An 18,592-nucleotide genomic window follows, 5' to 3' on the forward strand; every position below is an offset into this window, starting at 1 on the left:
CATAATGTTGCCAAACAAAGACTCAACAAACTTACCTGAGACTCCCTGTCTCTGCCAGTCTGTACCTGCATATCTGTCCCCAACTCTGCTGTCTGTGTGCCATCTGTTGCCTGCTCTGCCTAATGACATCATTGTGAAACATTTCCATTAGAATTTCATTTCTTTCTTATGAACATTTTATCAACTAGTCTTTGAGATATTAGGCTACTAGGGTTCTTACTTTGCGTTTTGGTGTACTGAAAAATACTCTGATGTCCGTCTTTTATTTTTCTGCCATTTTTCTACCTGGCTGGCTGGCTACACACACACACAGTGTGTAGGTTATTTACAGTAGGAGATGGGCTTCTATCATCTTATCTTTTATCATTCTATTTGGGCTTCGATCTAAAAGGTAGCTAGCAAATGTGAAACGGATTAAAATGACAAGAGTTGACAGCTGTATGAGTTCACCATTTACACAACATATGCTGCAACCTTTTGTAATTTTAATAGTTTGTTTCATATTGGCTGGCTTCCAACAATAGCTGAATGTGCAAAGCTAGTGAGCACCAATTCAGTTTCAGTGGTGTTTGCTATAATCTTTGCTACCCGGGTTAAATAAAATAAATAAATAAAAGTTCCCTTGCGACAATTTAGCTTTTGCAACGAGACCATTAAATATATTTAAGACAATGGTAGAAGAGAGTGTAGTTCTGTTCAGTTTGGACTTCCGTTTATCGCTAACCTTATCACAGGGACTTTGAAGCACTAACTTACATCATCTGCATGCTGATCTCGGAATAAATTGACGATAGCAAAGATTCCATCTTTGACGAGGCCACATAAATGGAATAGGTACTAGCTAGCTTAATAGTTAATATTTGCGCGCTAGCTCTGCATATTCAGCTAGTGTGAGTGCGCGATTGACTGGATTAACCTCAAGTCAGTTACGTTCATTGAGTGCCTTTCAGACAGTGGCTACAACCCCTCTGTTACCTTGCCAGTGGATCAAACCATTGTGAGGAAAAGGGTGGGGGGGTCGCAATCTTTTGAAACTTAAAAACGCGCTATTAAGTGTCTATAATCAGCACAATTGCTTTCATTGCGTATTATTAATATTATTTAAATTACATAGTTATGTTTCAGTGATATATTGGGGGGGGACAAATCATATTTTTCCCAGGATGGGGGGGGGTCGTGTCCCCCCGTCCCCCCCGGGATTTCCGCCGCTGTCCCAATGTCAAATCAGTTAAGGAACATTACACAAATCTAACTGTTTGAACTTTTAGGAAAGGTTCTGTCAAAGCAATGAAATACCAATATTATTTTCTTTGGTCAAGTTAAATGTGAGTGTTCCCCAAGCCAAGCAACTATCCTGCACCATTCCCAGAAAGTTGTATTGGGAAGCGTTAAATGAACAATTTATTTTCAGGCATGAAACTTCCCTCATGAAGTCAAGACAAGGCCATTTGTAGCTATGGGCAACAGCAAATTCAGTCTAGTCAGATCTGAGTTAACATTTGCGTGTGCTATTTCACATAGTAAATAACATTCGCTTTAATAAAATTATTAACTTCATTGCCAGTTATCAATGTCTTACATTATACCCTCATTCCCCTCCCGGGGTAAAAGTAACCAATAGGTTTGCGACAGAGGGAGAGGTCCTATTTAGGAACCGGGTACTCCAATGTGGTTCAGATAGCAATACTACGCGCTACAGAACGCACGGGATCTCTTCTAACCGGTGGGAAATTGTCACGGTTTTACATTCGATTACATTTTTTAGGGTCTGTGATTGCAAATTTGACATTTCCCCAAAATAAGAATTATTAGGTTGAAAAGAAATGAAAGGGTTGCAAGTGCAATGTCTTTACTTTCTTGTGTTAAATTCATTATTTTATGTCTCGTCTTTGGAAGAGGACCTCTCCGTTCATACCCTTGGTGAGTAGCTAAGAGCGTCTGCTAAATGACGTAAATGTAATGTAAATGTAGCTAATCCATGAAATTACTGTTGAGAATTACTATTCTCCATTTGTGATCTGATTAGAAAACATTGCATTTGTGCCGCTAAAATGACATTATCTGAAGAATCGAACTTTTCAGATTATTATAAATGTAATTGACAGCCTTTAGATACTGTCACTTAAATGATGAGGCTGTATCTAATTTCTGGGACTTTGTGATGACGTAGACTAAATTGTTAGTATATATGACCTCAAGTATTCGACTGAACGCCCATTCATTCATGCGCTATTTGAGTAAGGTTACTATAATTAGGGATTGAAAAAAATCCTAATGTTGATGTATATTGGACATAAAAGTAGACAAAATATAATGAACAAAAACAAAAACGCAACATGTGTTGGTCCCATGTTTCATGAGCTGAAATAAAAGATCCTCAGAAATGTTCCATACACAAGAATATTATTTCTCTCATTTTGTGCAAAAATGTATTTTAATCCCTGTTAGTGACCATTTTCTCCTTTGCCAAGATAATCCATCCACCTGACAGGTGTGGCATATCAAGAAACTGATTAAACAGCATGATCGTTACACAGGTGCACCTTGTGCTGGGGACAAAAGGCCACTCTAAAACATGCAGTTTTGTCACACAACACAATGCCACAGATGTCTCAAGTTTTGAGGGAAAGTGCAATTGGCATGCTGACTGCAGGGATGTCCACCAGAGCTGTTGAGTTGAATGTTCATTTTTCTACCATAAGCTGCCTCCAACGTCGTTTTAGAGAATTTGGCAGTAAGTCCAACCGGCCTCACAACCGAAGACCACGTCTAACCACACCAGCCCAGGACCTCCACATCCGGCTTCTTCAGCTGCGGGATCGTCTGAGATCAGCCACCCTGACAGTTGATGAGTGTTTCTGTCTGAAATAAAGCCCTTTTGTGGGGAAAAACTAATTCTGATTGGCTGGGTCTGGCTCCCCAGTGGGTGGGCCTATGGCCACCCATGGCTGCGCCCCTGCCAGTCATGTGAAATCCATAGATTAGGGCCTAATGAATTTATTTCAATTGACGGATTTCCTTAAATGAACTGTAACTCACTGAGATCGTTGTAATTGTTGCATGTTGCATTTATATTTTTGTTCAGTATAGATAGGCTACAGAAACTCAAAAGTTTTATACAAAACTTCATGTAGGTCTTCTGCAATGGTGAAGTAAGACATAGATGTAGTCAGATTGCATATGAATACACAGGCTATGGTTTATTTATTATTCAAAATATAACGCTTTGTGTCTGCTTTAACCGTCATGGAATGCAACCATTCATTGCAGTGCAGTAGCTTAGTGATTACCTATAGCCTTGGCCAAGGAGTCCGCTGACCCACTGTGAACGCAGCTACTTTTATACCCTGTGCGATTTGTCAGAGCTAGAGGAACAAAGCTGGGAAAAGCTGTGGTTTCTATGGGGTCTGTCTGACCGACTGAACCCTAGTAGCCCCCCTGGTACTGAGGGGCCTGTGCAGTCAGGCATCCCCACCACCACCAGTGTGATTTAAGATTAGAAATAGCAGCATGGATCAAAACATTTTATAATCCATAGGCCTAAGGCTACTTTCTATTGTCTTGCATTCTGCCTGTCTGGTTTATGGTCCAATTAATATACAAATATTTCTAAAGCCAATGTGTTGCGTTCACATTCCTCTCTTAGATAATTTAATGGACAACTTCAAGGACTTGTTTCAAAACAACGATGCCACTCCTCATGCCTATACCAAATTCTCTTTCCGGAAGCCTTTGATGCCGGAAGATGACATTTGTTACATCATCCCCGGCAACCCAGAGTCTCTCAAAGAATGCACTTTCAACAGCACCTCTAAAACTTTCCTTGTGATCCATGGCTGGACGGTAAGCCCCTCCAACCTGTAGCAGCATGTCTGTGACATTAAGTCCTTCACAACTATTGCACAAGGGTTTGGATTCCCCGTCACTAACAAAAAACATTTGTGCTTTCTCTCTGCTGCAACAGGTGAGCGGCTTGTTTGAGAGCTGGGTGGCCAAACTGGTGTCAGCGCTGTATGAGAGAGAGCAGGATGCCAATGTGATCGTGGTGGACTGGCTGTACACAGCCCAGAACCAGTATCCTGTAGCCGCCCAGAACACCAAGATGGTGGGACAAGAGATCGCTCACTTCATTGACTGGCTGGAGGTTTGTACGATGACTCAACTTCCAAGTCACTGCACTGTTTTTCAGAGAAAGTATAAATAACATGTTATAAACATAGGTAACAAAGTACAAAGATTTACTGTAAATTGTTTCTATTAGGGAGGTGACAAATGGAAACATCTTTTTAACTTTTAAACTGCATTTTTTTGTATTGGTTTTCCATTTAAAACGATTAATATAAAACATTAAATTCCATGTTAATTCACAATGCAGAATAATGGTCCTATTAAGTATGTACAGTGGCTTGCAAAAGCATTCACCCCCCTTGGCATTTTTCCTATTTTGTTGCCTTACAACCTGGAATTAAAATACATTTTTGGGGGTTTGTATCATTTGATTTACATAACATGCCTACCACTTTGAAGATGCAAAATATTTTTTCTTGTGAAACAAACAAGAAATAATACAAAAAACTGAAAACTTGAGCATAACATAACTTTTCACCCCCCCAAAGTATATACTTTGTAGAGCCACCCTTTGCAGCAGATACAGCTGCAAGTCTCTTGGGGTATGTCTTTATAAGCTTGGCACATCTAGCCACTGGGATTTTTGCCCATTCTTCAAGGCTAAACTGTTCCAGCTCCTTCAAGTTGGATGGGCTCTGCTGGTGTACAGCAATCTTTAAGTCATACCATAGATTCTCAATTTGATTGAGGTCTGGGCTTTGACTAGGCCATTCCAAGACATTTAAATGTTCCCCTTAAACCACTCGAGTGTTGCTTTAGCAGTATGCTTAGGGTCATTGTCCTGCTGGAAGGTGAACCTCCGTCCCAGTCTCAAATCTCTGGAAGACTGAAACAGGTTTCCCTCAATAATTTCCCTGTATTTAGCGCCATCCATCATTCCTTCAATTCTGACCAGTTTCCCAGTCCCTGCTGATGGAAAAACATCCCTACAGCATGATGCTGCCACCACCATGCTTCACTGTGGGGATGGCGTTCTCAGGGTGATGAGAGGTGTTGATTTTGCGCTATACATTTTCCTTGATGGCCAAAAAGCTCAATTTTAGTCTCATCTGACCAGAGTACCTTCTTCCATATGTTTTGGCGAACAGCAAACGTGTTTGCTTATTTTTTTCTTTAAGCAATGGCTTTTTTCTGGCCACTCTTCCATAAAGCCCAGCTCTGTGGAGTGTACGGCTTAAAGTGGTCCTATGGACAGATACTCCAATCTCCGCTGTGGAGCTTTGCAGCTCCTTCAAAGTTATCTTTGGTCTCTTTGTTGCCTCTCTGATTAATGCCCTCCTTGCCTGGTCCGGGAGTTTTGGTGGGCGGCCATCTCTTGGCAGGTTTGTTGTGGTGCCATATTCTTTCAATTTTTTTAATAATGGATTTAATGGTGCTCTGTGGAATGTTCAACAATTCAGATATTATTTTAGAACCCAACCCTGATCTGTACTTCTCCACAACTTTGTCCCTGACCTGTTTGGAGAGCTCCTTGGTCTTCATGGTGCCACTTGCTTGGTGGTGCCCCTCGCTTAGTGGTGTTGCAGACTCCTTTCAGAACAGGTGTATATATACTGAGATCATGTGACACTTAGATTGCACACAGGTGGATTTTTTAAAACTAATTGTGTGACTTCTGAAGGTAATTGGTTGCACCAGATCTTATTTAAGGGCTTCATAGCAAAGGGGGTGAATACATATACACGCACTACTTTTCAGTTGTTGTTTTAAAAAAAATCTTTAAACTTCACGTCACCAACTTTCATTTCACATCACCTATTTTGTGTATGTCCATTACATGAAATCCAATTAAAAATCAATTTAAATTATAGGTTGTAATGCAACAAAATAGGAAAAACACCAAAGGGGATGAATACATTTGCAAGGCACTGTATGACCGCTAGGGCCGGGAAATGAAGTTCTATCTATGGCAACCCTTAAGGGTAGCTAGATGTGGTTTCTTTATACTAAATGTAAGTTGCGATATTTCATTAACTTTAAAGTACTTTTTTTTTTTAGGAAAGCGTGATCTGCGCCCAGGCGGCAGGCTAGGATTGACAGTTTTTTGTTGCGTAGTGATGGAAGTTAGTCCCACTTCAGAAGCAGCAATACTTTACAGCAGTAGCGGTACATGGGTAAAATCACTGGGGAATCCAAGCCCCCCCCCCCCCAAAAAAACATATTACAACCTATGTGTTGTGACAATTGCGTTGTATGCTCTATAACCCGTTAGTTCATATGCCTTGACATCGTGATATATAGGCCCAAGGCCGAGACAATAAGACACAGTGGCAGAATAAATTCAACCACACATTTGTTTCATACCAAACCGGAGAGCAACATCTGTCCTGTGAAGTCCACAAAACATATTGCATGTTAAATAAAGGTTCCTTTAAAAAAATGTTTAAATACATGTAAATGTAACAAACAGTTACATGACCTACAGCATGGTCAAGCAAGGTAACGTTTCTGACATTTTCGGACTACTAAACAGCTATTCATTTAGAACCACGTTACCGCGTTACCGAGCATTACCGCAAGTCGCAAAGAAGACAGGAGCTGCCTCCACTATTCCAGGACCATTTCAACATCATCTAATCACCTATGCTTAGTCTAATACAGTGACAACTAAAAGATACCAAAAACGTTTTAGTCCAATCAACGTAAGCTAAATATGAGGCTGTCCATGGTACTGATGTGTTTGTGCGTGCAAGTGGGAAAAAAAACATGTTGACTCACCCTACTTGTAGAGAAACGCCAATGCCATCCTCTTTCATGTTGCCTAAACGGTCTATGACTCTGTCTTACAGTACATGCTTTTAGTTTTTGTTGTCCTTGGCTACCTGGCTAAAATACTTGATTGTTAGCCTAACTTCCTTTCATGGGCAACCAGGCCAACTAGTTAACATTAGCATAATACAACTTCTATCTTCTCACAATGTATGAATTTATGGTTGGATCACAATCACAGTAATAATCATTGGCCAGTATGGAGAATTAAGTAAAACCACAAGTCCAAATCCCTATCTCATCCATTGCTAATTTAGGAAAGGGACGATTTTAGCTAGTCACCGGAGGACAACAACACAACGAGATGCAACAATTCCATTTTTTTTTCTGTCAATAATGACGTTTGGCCTGTGACGGGATTGGTCTGAAGCCAAATCCAAACTGGCTTCCCTTTACACTTTTTTTTGGTGCGCCAGGACCATTCACAGCTGAGCTCACTTAGTTTAGCTCAACGCTGATTGGCTATTATTTTATATATTTTTTAATGAAGGGAGGCCAAATGCTTGCTGGTTTCTCTTGCATTCAATGGTATAGGCGGCAACATTGTCATACTCTTTCTGACCAAACAGCATCAGGCTATACATACTGAGACAGAAGGGCACTGTTTAGTTCGCTCGGATGCTTTCTCTGGTGAGATACTTGCAAATTGAAAGACATTTATGAAACACTGAGAGACAAAATAAATAGTTTGGTTTTTATTTGTTTCTTGGTCAAAACATTTTTGGAGGGGGAAGCCTGGCCTCCCTTGGCATACATGAATACACGCCACCCATGTTGCCTCTAAGCTGTGCATGCGTGCAGTAGCCCCGAGACTGCCGCGCAGAAAATCAGCCCGCAGAGAGAAACAAGCTGCCCTGCTCGCTGGGTAGGCAAACTGTTGCCATTTTGAAACATTTAATGCGTCTGAAGGTACAAACTCTGCCTTCTCGGTGGGCCTAGAGAGCAAATCAAGTGCTCTATAGGCCTACCTCTGGCCAATCGGATGGCTCAGGTTACCGTGTCTACAGTAACATAGCAGACATAAAAGAAAGCTACAGCAAAGTTGATACTGTGAGATTTCAACACGTCACATCCTGGTCTGAAGGCCAAGTGGATTAACAGGTTAATGTCAAGCCCTCTTTTTTTGTCTCATGGAATGTAGGCATACATTGAACACCACACTTTGGCTGTTACTGTAGGCTAAATGATATAACAGCTATTTCCATGTTAAAATGTTATGGGATGCATTTTCTCCATTGTTTTTGATGGTAGGCCACTCTGGTAGGCCTACATTATGAGCAAATAGCCACAGTAGCCTACATGGCCACTGTTAAAACTGTAACTTAAAGGGGATATAGCCTCAATTTTCACAGTAAATGCACACTGGAAGTTGCACAGAATATTCAGAATGTTCAAGTTTGCGCTCAGCAGACCTGAAATTTGCTCAGTGCTGGAATTTATTTTTGAGGGAACATTGCACGCCACTTACAGACAAGTAAAACGCCTTTCATGTCTCCAGAGAAGGTTTTGTGTTGGCGTTTAAAAAGCCGTGGTTTGGCCTACCCTAACATAAACAAACATGCCGTAGCCGAAGCGCTTTCAAGGGGCCACACACCATTATATCTGAAAAGGGTCATTGATACAGGCTATACCAGTAGCCTATTGTAATTTCCTATTATGAGACAAAAACAACCCCACCCGCTCAGCAACGAAGAGGAGCTTACCCCATGCTCACAAGACTGGCCCGAAGATAGCTCTGTATCCTGGCGACATCAGTCCCATGAATAGCCTAAGCATGGATATTATACATACAACAGACCGAAGACTGAACACACACTCTTGTCATTAGCAAAGAGTAAGAGCAGGCAGGCAGAACTGTGGCCATATGTCTTACTAATCTGCATCTCGCAATGTCTTAATTGTCTTGCATGCCTTGCAAATTCACCTAAGTAGCCTAAAGTTCACCTCTTCCTGTCTGGTTTTATTTCAATTCCGCAACTTTCCCCCAGGCCTTTTATAGCCATATAGTTTAGTTAGGCTACAACACGGAAGATAATGTTTTGTGATAACTGCACTGTGATTTAAATTGTGGGTTAGAGATTTTTCTTAACATTAAGGATCCCAACTTTGTTTAAATGTTTTAACTTTTAAATGTTCACACTCCTAGTTTCTATGGCAATGAACTTGACACGTTACTCCAATGTGTTTTATAGGAGGCAACCAACATCCCTCTTGAAAACCTCCACCTTATTGGCTACAGTCTGGGTGCTCATGTGGCAGGATTCGCTGGGAGTCACGCCTCTAATAAAGTGGGCAGAATAACTGGTAAATATAATGTCTTATAGAGAAACAAAGACCAGATAATAGCACTGTTGCTAATCATTAGTTGCTTCTTTGGCCTGCAAGAACTTTCCTTCATAGGGCTTTGGCTTGTTCCACTACTTAATGATTGGCCCCTTCTCTTTACAGGTCTTGACCCAGCCGGTCCAGACTTTGAGGGAGAGCATGCTCACCACCGCCTGTCCCCAGATGATGCTCACTTTGTGGACGTTCTTCACACCTTCACACAGGGCTCTCTGGGCTTCAGCATCGGCATCCAGCAGCCTGTGGGTCATGTGGACATATACCCCAATGGAGGCAGTTTCCAGCCAGGCTGCAATCTGCAAAGCACCCTAGAGAATATTTCCAAATATGGTCTCTTTGGTGAGAATCACATCTAGATATTTTTGTGTGTCACTATAAAATTGGTGACATGTTAGACATACACTTAGTGCACAAAATATTAAGGACACCTTCCCAATATTGAGTTGTAGCCCCCCTTTTGCCCTCAGAACAGCCTCAATTGGGGTTGATGCACAAGGGAAACTGTTGAGCGTGAGACCCAGCAGCGTTGCAGTTCTTGACACAAACCTGGCATCCATTACCATACCCCATTCAAAGACACTTACATCTTTTGTCTTGTCCATTCACTCTGAATGGCACATATACACAATCCACGTCTCAAGGCTTAATAATCATTCTTTAACCTGTCCCCTCTACACTGATTTGAAGTGGATTTAACAAGTGACATCAATAAGGGATCACAGTTTTCACCTGGATTCACCTGGTCAGTCTATGTCATGGAAAGAGCAGGTGTCCTTAATGTTCTGTATACTCAGTGTATATAACAACATTCGCAATCACTTTCCACACAATGACTGTTGTCAATTTGGGTACTGATGAATCATTGGCTAAGGCAGACATGTAATTGTCCACTTGTAATTTATTTGAAGATGGCAGGGCTTGTGAACAATAGGGTGGTGACGTCAGTACAACAATATAACAGAAGTTGCAGTAACTTTGCAGCTAGTCACTTATCTGTCTTTACGACTAACATTGTAGCTATCAGCCTGACAAAGGCACATTCATTACTGTTAAAAGAGAGGCCCCAAACATCACAGCTAGAGAGAATCCCTTCAGAAGGTCACCAGCAACATAACTCTTATTGTAGGGCCCCAGATAAAGGTTGATATTACTATCTATAATGGTAATGCATTTACATTTTAGTCATTTAGCAGACGCTCTTATCCAGAGCTACTTACAGTAGTGAATGCATACATTTCATGCATATTTTTTTTTTATGTTAAGGAAGGAAACTTTCTCCTTCAATTTAGAATCTCAACTCTGGTTTTTGAACATGGACCAGTAATACAACTATACCCTTTATGTTCACAGCCATCACTGACATTCCCAGATGTTCCCATGAGCGTTCCATTCACCTGTTCATCGACTCCCTGGTCAATGAGCAGGAGGCCAGCATGGCATATCGCTGCGGGAGCAACGATATGTTCGACCGCGGAATGTGCCTCAGCTGCCGCAAGAACCACTGTAACACCGTGGGCTACAACATCAGAAAGATTCGCATGACACGCAGCATCAAGATGTACACCAAGACCAAAGACTCCATGCCGTTCAGAGTCTATCATTACCAGCTGAAGATCCTATTCTCCAGCAAGGTGGATAGGTCTGAGATGGAGCCTTCACTGACAGTCTCTCTGATTGGAACCAAAGGAGAGGTTGAAGACCTCAAGCTGACAGTGTGAGTACCTGCTCCAACAGGCAGTTCAATCCTAAACCATACAACAAAGCACATGCTATATCAACATAAGACACCTGACACCATTTATCACGTTTATAATGACATAAGTCTTTATGTTATGTAGCTCAAGTTTTCGTGCTACTGTATTCTATGATTAGACATGACACCTTCACTCAGAGGTAAATTAGTTGTTCTTCTGAAGTGAGGTGACATTAATCTGTTGAGCATCTATGCTCTTTCTCATTGGCAGAAAGGAGAAGATAACAACCAATAAGACCCATTCCTTCCTGTTGGTAGCGGAGAAAGACATAGGTGACCTCCTGATGGTAAAGTTCAAGTGGCAGGAGTCTACTAACTGGTCAGCCTCATCCATGCTCAAAATGGTGTCATCTTGGTGGTCAGGTGACTCTGCGGATTCTGAAGTGGAGGTTCACAAAATACGCATCAGAGTCGGGGAGACGCAGAAAAAGTGAGTTTTGAGAGGCCTAATTTATTTTAAAATCATGAAATGAAGACAATTGTCATCCATAAAATCATCATAAATATGGACTGTATGATGTAGAAATGGACTGTATGATGTATTCTGTATGATGAATATGATGCAAAATGCATTATATCGGCTGTATTTCTGTAATTTGAAAGTTGACATTTAAAACATTTTTGGCACTATACCAACAATGGGCTAATAGTTTTTGGGTGGAATCTTCCTTAAAAAATGTTGAAGTAGTTGACTTGACCTTTAATATTCTATTCTTGTTTGACCCTTTTCCAGGATGGTGTTCTGCATTGAAGGTCCTCATGCCCTCAGCTTACAACAGGAAGTGACATTTGTAAAATGCAAAATTAATGGAAAAAAACAAACATAAAAAAGTGATTAATTTTTTATTTTTTTTAACAGCTATTTTTTTTCTTCCTGCAATACTTTTTTCCTGCATTATTGCCAGTCAGGGATCCATTGACAAAAATCACAGAGTTAACCTCAGGAACCGCTAATATTGAATGTATGGAGCAACGGACGATTGACCTCCTTCCACTGCCGAAGCACTTAGAAAAATAATTTATACAGCTGTAAATGATTTTGTCGTTCAAACTATACAAATACATTTCCACCTTGTATATAGTGTACAGAAATGTGTTATTACAAATGTGTGAATATTTGTATTTATTTATTTTTTAAGCACTGCTTTTGTGCCACATCAACTACGATGTGGTGCTAAAGGAGAGTGAATGCCATCGTCTTTGCTGATTTTCTGGCAACCCTAAAGAGATGGTTCTTATACAAAGTCGTTGGTGCCTCTGACTGACGGCGACCCATAGACAGAATGATAAGAGGCCTCGAGGTACCTGCAGTTAAAACCTCATGTGTTGCCTATGTTATGCTTAAACTGACAGAGCATTCACCATTGTCGTCCTCAATACTATGTGATTGTAGGATCGGACTCAGTGTGCCTTAAAATAACTTATTGTCAATGAACTTGTCTTAACCTACTGCATGTATTTGTTGATACTGTTTTTTTTCATAGTTAGTTGTATCTTTTACATGGTCTTTGAGACAGTAATATTGTGTGGTCTGAAATGCAAATTATTCCCGATAACTTTGTGAATATAGTCAAGCACTTGAGCAATAATGCATTGACTGCTGTTTTTATACAAGTAAATTCATTTGAGACCAGCAATAGTCCAGCATTTGCAGCCGAATACACTACATACCAGTGGGATAACCGTTATTACAATGTTATGCAATATTATACCTTTAAAAAAATACATAATAATTACAACGATTTATACAGAACACTTACCTCTGTTTCATTGCAAGTGCTTATGTGATGTATTTTAACTGACATATCCATGGTTGCTGCTGAACTATAACCCAAATAATGTTAATTTAGCTGTGGATGCCATTTTATAACTGTGAACAGGTAGCCTCTCTGAAATAAGTCAATGAGTGGTTCTTGTAAAGTGAGTCGACATCAACAATAGAAACATGATAGCCTTCCTCAGTAGACTGCACAGTTTACTTTGCATCATAGTTTAAGTTACAGGTAATAATTGGCTGGTAATGAGGATATTACAAACAATGTTATTGTGATCATATCTAAATGTCAGACTATTTTCAACAGCACTGAGTAGACTAATTATGATATATTTTGAGATCGGTATTGTAAATCATTGTGACTCATTTAATTTCTGCCTGTTCTATTGAGCCTGTATAAAGGGGGAGATGAAACACTTTTGCACTGAAAACTGAGAAAAGGTTACTAAAGCGGTTACTTGCTAAGTGCACCATGTGTAAATACCATGTTGACATATACTTCTATGGTACAGAATATTACTATATATTTTTTTACCCTCTTTTACCTCTGAAAGTATATCTGTTTATACCTGTAAATACTGTATGCGACTATATACATATTTTAATAAATTGGAACTGCTATTTTGAAGTAGAATGAGTGCTTTAATGGAAAGATAGTTGTAAACATTAACATTTTTCCAGGATCATCCTTAGAAATACTATAAAGTATAAACACATTCACACATCCAAGCAGAGTTAAACAGACAATATCATTCAATAATACACAATCTACATTCAATTTCAGAACATATAACAAAGCTTCCAGTGACTTCCCGCTCCTTAATCTTATTCAAGTAAGGGGTAGCAGGTAGCCTAGTGGTTAAGAGCGTTGGGCCAGTAACCGAAGGTCTCTGTTTCAAAATCCCCCAAGCCAACTAGGTGAGAAATCTGCCAATGTGCCCTTGACCAAGGCACTTAACCCTAATTGCTCCTGTAAGTCACTCTGGATAAGAGCGTCTGCTAAAATGTAAAAAGGGGTAGTCGCATCTTTTTACTGGAACTTTCAACAATAGAAACATCGCCTATCCAATGTTCAAAAGGGGGCTTTTGACGATATACAGATTAAAACCAACCATTTCCGGTGGATTGACTATGGAACCCTGTTTAAATTATCCTCCTTTTTAAATGAAAAACTTTTTCAGAGTTGGTTAAAATTCCAATTTCATCCTAAAGAAGAGGCAGTACAAATATTACAGCAAATAATGTCCCTAAACTCTAAATCATAAAATGTATGTTTAACTTAAGGTTGAGAGGTTTGACAACTATGCTGCATAAAATGTAATATTTTTTATGTTCCAGAACTATAGCATCGGGTTTATGAACTGGTATACATAACAACAACTGACGCATCAATCCATGCTTCTCAATTTAAACTATTTTATAAAATTCTTGACACAAAAAGAAAGCTCAATATATGGGGCATTGAACAGTCAGCCTTGAGCAGACTCTGCCACAAGGAAACAGAATCAATAGATCATCTATTTTGGTACTGTCCTTCTGTGGTTTGCTTTTGGAGTTAGGTCCAGAAGAGGTTGTAAGTCATAATATCTGTGTTCAGATAGATATACAAACAGTACTGTTAGGAGATCTGAAAAACCATGATCAATCAATGGGAAATATGATTATACTCTTAGGTAAAGTGTTTATTTTTAGAGCAATCTTGGTAGAAATGGTACAAATAGAGGCTCAAGACCCTCATAAGACATCACAGTAAAATAGAAGGATGTATTGCAAAAGGAAATAGTAAAATGGTATTGTACTGGGAAAGATGGTGTCACGCACTGATCTGTTTCACCTGTCCTTGTGATTGTCTCCACCCCCTCCAGGTGTCGCTTATTTTCTCCAGTGTATTTATCCCTGTGTTTCCTGTCTCTCTGTGTCAGTTCATCTTGTATGTTTCCAAGTCAACCAGCGGTTTTCCCTTTCTCCTGCAATTTGCATTTTCCTTTTTCTAGTCCTCCCGGTGTTGACCCTTGCCTGTTTCTGGAATTTGTACCCGGCTGCATGACCATTCTGCCTGCCTTGACCACGAGCCTGTCTGCCACTCTGTACCTCCTGGACTCTGATCTGGTTTTGACCTTTTTGCCTGTCCACGACCATTCTCTTGCCTACCCCTTTGGATTAATAAACATTGTAAGACTCCAACCATCTGCCTCCTGTGTCTGCATTTGGGTCTCGCCTTGTGCCCTGATAGATGGGTTAGTCTGGGGACATCGGAATCAAGTAAGATCAGGAAATAAACGATATACAGTCACAAGTTTACATACACCTTATCCAAATACATTTAAACTCCGTTTTTCACAAATCCTGACATTTAATCCAAGTAAAAATTCCCTGTCTTAGGTCAGTTTGGATCACCACTTTATTTTAAGAATGTGAAATGTCAGAATAATATTAGAGAGAATGATTTATTTCAGCTTTTATCTTTTTCTTAACATTCCCAGGGGGGTCAGAAGTTTACATACACTCAATTAATATTTGGTAGCATTGCCTTTAAATTGTTTAACTTGGGTCAAACGTTACGGGTAGCCTTCCAAAAACTTCACACAATAAGTTGGGTGAATTTCGGCCCATTCCTCCTGACAGAGCTGGTGTAACTGAGTCAGGTTTGTAGGCCTCCTTGCATGCACATTCTTTTTCAGTTTTTCTGCCCACAAAATGTCTATGGGATTGAGGTCAGGGCGTTGTGATGGCCACTCCAATACCTTGACTTTGTTGTCCTTAAACCATTTTGCCACAACTTTGGAAATATCCTTGGGTTCATTGTCCATTTGGAAGACCCATTTGCGACCAAGCTTTAACTTCCTGACAGATGTCTTAAGATGTTGCTTCAATATATCCACATAATTTTCCTCCCTCATGATGACATCTATTTTGTGAAGTGCACCAGTCCCTCCTGCAGAAAAGCACCCCCACAACATGACTCTGCCACCACCGCGCTTCACGGTTGGGTGTTCTTCGGCTTGCAAGTATCCCCCTTTTTCCTCCAAACATAAAGATGGTCATTATGGCCAAACAGTTCTATTTTTGTTTCATCAGACCAAAGGACATTTCTCCAGAAAGTACGATCTTTGTCCCCATGTGCAGTTGCAAACCGTAGTCTGGCTTTTTTATGGCGGTTTTGGAGCAGTGGCTTCTTCCTTGCTGAGCGGCCATTCGGGTTATGTCGATATGGGACTTGTTTTACTGTGGATATAGCTACTTTTTTACCTATTTCCTCCAGCATCTTCACAAGGTCCTTTGCTGTTGTTCTGGGATTGATTTGCACTTTTCGTACTAAAGTACGTTAATCTCTAGGAGACAGAAAGTGTTTCCTTCCTGAGCGGTATGACAGTTGCGTGGTCCCATGGTGTTTATACTTGCATACTATTGTTTGTACAGATGAACGTGGTACCATCAGGCATTTGGAAATTGCTCCCAAGGATGAACCAGACTTGTGGAGGTCTACATTTTCTTTTCTGAGGTCTTGGCTGATCTCCTTTGATTTTCCCATGATGTCAAGCAAAGAGGCACTGAGTTTGAAGGTAGGCCTTGAAATACATCCACAGGTACACCTCCAATTGACTCAAATGATGTCAATTAGCCTATCAGAAGCTTCTAAAGCCATGACATAATTTTCTGGAATATTCCAAGCTGTTTAAAGGCACAGTCAACTTAGTGTATGTAAACTTCTGACCGACAAGAATTGTGAAACAGTGAATTATAAGTGAAATAATCTGTCTGTAAACAATTGTTGGAAAAATTACTTAGATGTAAGTTCATGTCCTAACCGACATGCCAAAACTATAGTTTGTTAACAAGAAATTTGTGGAGTGGTTGAAAAACGAGTTTTAATGACTCCAACCTAAGTGTATGTAAACTTCAGACTTCAACTGTATATACACAACCATTCAAAAGTTTGGCGTCACACAGAATTGTCCTTGTTTTTGAAAGAAAAGCTATTTTTTCCCCATTAAAATAACATAAAATTGATCAGAAATACAGTGTAGACATTGTTAATGTTGTAAATTACTATTGTTGCTGGAAACAGCAGATTTTTTATGTAATATCTACATAGGCGTACAGAGGCCCAATATCAGCAACCTCTCTCCTGTGTTCCAATGGCACGTTGTGTTATCTAATCCAAGTTGATCATTTCAAAAGTCTAATTGATCATTAGAAAACCCTTTTGCAATTATGTTAGCACAGCTGAAAATTGTGGAGCTGATTATAGAAACAGTAAAACTGGCCTTCTTTAGACTAGTTGAGTGTCTGAAGCATCAGCATTTTAGTGTTCGATTACAGGCTCAAAATGGCCAGAAACAAAGAACTTTCTTCTGAAACTCGTCAGTCTATTCTTGTTCTGAGAAATGAAGGCCATTCCATGCGAGAAATTGCCAATAAACTGAAGATCTCGTACAACGCTGTGTACTACTCCCACAGTTGACAGTGCATGTCAGAGCAAAAACCAAGCCATGAGGTCGAAGGAATTGTCGGTAGAGCTCCGAGACAGGATTGTGGTGAGGCACAGATCTGGGGAAGGGTACCAAAAAATGTCTGCAGCATTGAAGGTCCCCAAGAACCCAGTGGCCTCCATCATTCTTAAATGGAAGAAGTTTGGAACCACCAAGACTCTTCCTAGAGCTGGCCGCCAGGCCAAACTGAGCAATCAGGGGAGAAGGGCCTTGGTCATGGAGTTGACCAAGAACCTGATGGTCACTCTGACAGAGCTCCAGAGTTCCTCTGTGGAGATGGGAGAACCTTCCAAAAGGACAACCATCTCTGCAGCACTCCACCAATCAGGGCTTTATGGTATAGTGGCCAGATTGAAGCCACTCCTCAGTAAAATGCACATCACCGCCCTATTGGAGTTTGCCAAAACGCACCTAAACACTCTCCGACCATTAGAAACAAGATTCTCTGGTCTGATATAACCAAGATTTAACTCTTTGGCCTGAGTGCCAAGCATCACATCCAGAGGAAACCTGGCACCATCCCTATGCTGAAGCATGGTGGTGGCAGTAGCATCATGCTGTGGGGATGTTTTTCAGCAGCAGGGACTGGGAGACTAGTCAGGATCGAGGGAAAGATGAACGGAGCAAAGTACAGAGAGATCCTTGATGAAAACCTGCTCCAGAGAGCTCATGACCTCAGACTGGAGGTCACCTTCAAATAGGACAACGACCCTAAGCATACAGCCACGACAACGCAGGACTGGCTTCGGAACAAGTCTCTGAATGTCCTTGAGTGGCCCGCCAGAGCCCAGACTTGAACCCGTTCGAACATCTCTGGAGAGACCTGAAAATAGCTGTGCATCTCTGGAGAGACCTGAAAATAGCAACCTGACACAGCTTGAGGGGATCTGCAGAGAAGAATGGGAGAAACTCCCCAAATACAGGTATCTTGTAGCATCATACCCAAGAATACTCTATGCTGTAATCACTGCCACAGGTGCTTCAACAAAGTACTGAATAAAGGGTCTGAATACTTATGTAAATGTGATATTTCAGTTTTACATTTTTTATAAATGAGCAAAAATTGCTTTGTCATTATGGGGTATTGTGTGTAGATTGATGAGGAAAAAAACAATTTAATCAATTTTAGAATAAGGCTGTAACCTAACAAAATGTGGAATAAGTCAAGTGGTCTGAATACTTTCTGAAGACACTGTATATAAAGGGTTTAGAAATGATGCAAGTAATGTTATAACACCCATTGTGTTTTTGATACAAGTTATAATACTTCTTCTGCACCCAAATAAACCTGACTGATTCCATTGTGTTCCTGAGTTTCTGACCCCATTCCAT

General features: G+C 40.4%; 1 protein-coding gene across 4 annotated transcripts; it reads left to right on the forward strand.

Annotated features, from left to right (window-relative positions):
• Window positions 1–1,521: 1,521 nt before the first annotated feature.
• Window positions 1,522–13,388, forward strand: LOC106573544 (lipoprotein lipase). Of its 4 annotated transcripts, XM_014148676.2 has the most exons (8): window positions 1,522–1,920; window positions 3,730–3,843; window positions 3,965–4,144; window positions 9,090–9,201; window positions 9,346–9,579; window positions 10,591–10,954; window positions 11,205–11,423; window positions 11,727–13,388. In XM_014148676.2, the coding sequence occupies exons 1-8, from the start codon at window positions 1,879–1,881 to the stop codon at window positions 11,818–11,820; spliced, it is 1,359 nt and encodes a 452-aa protein (XP_014004151.1). In that variant the 5' UTR covers window positions 1,522–1,878; the 3' UTR covers window positions 11,821–13,388. The 4 variants fall into 4 exon arrangements, with proteins under 4 accessions (XP_014004151.1, XP_014004152.1, XP_045553205.1 ...); XM_014148677.2 differs by lacking the exon at window positions 3,730–3,843 and having other exon boundaries at window positions 1,537–1,920; XM_045697249.1 differs by lacking the exon at window positions 11,727–13,388 and having other exon boundaries at window positions 1,538–1,920; window positions 3,647–3,843; window positions 11,205–11,427.
• The last annotated feature ends 5,204 nt before the right edge of the window (window positions 13,389–18,592 follow it).

The sequence above is a fragment of the Salmo salar genome, chromosome ssa16 (genome assembly GCF_905237065.1).
Source record: "Salmo salar chromosome ssa16, Ssal_v3.1, whole genome shotgun sequence".
Taxonomy (NCBI): domain Eukaryota; kingdom Metazoa; phylum Chordata; class Actinopteri; order Salmoniformes; family Salmonidae; genus Salmo; species Salmo salar.

Bases quoted from the DNA above. Each gene is read 5' to 3' on its own strand.
- LOC106573544 (XM_045697248.1), top strand. From the start codon at position 3,619: ATGTGTTGCGTTCACATTCCTCTCTTAGATAATTTAATGGACAACTTC. The intron at 4,145-9,089 runs GTTTGTACGATG...TGTGTTTTATAG, and splicing joins ACTTCATTGACTGGCTGGAG to GAGGCAACCAACATCCCTCT. The intron at 11,424-11,726 runs GTGAGTTTTGAG...ACCCTTTTCCAG, and splicing joins GTCGGGGAGACGCAGAAAAA to GATGGTGTTCTGCATTGAAG.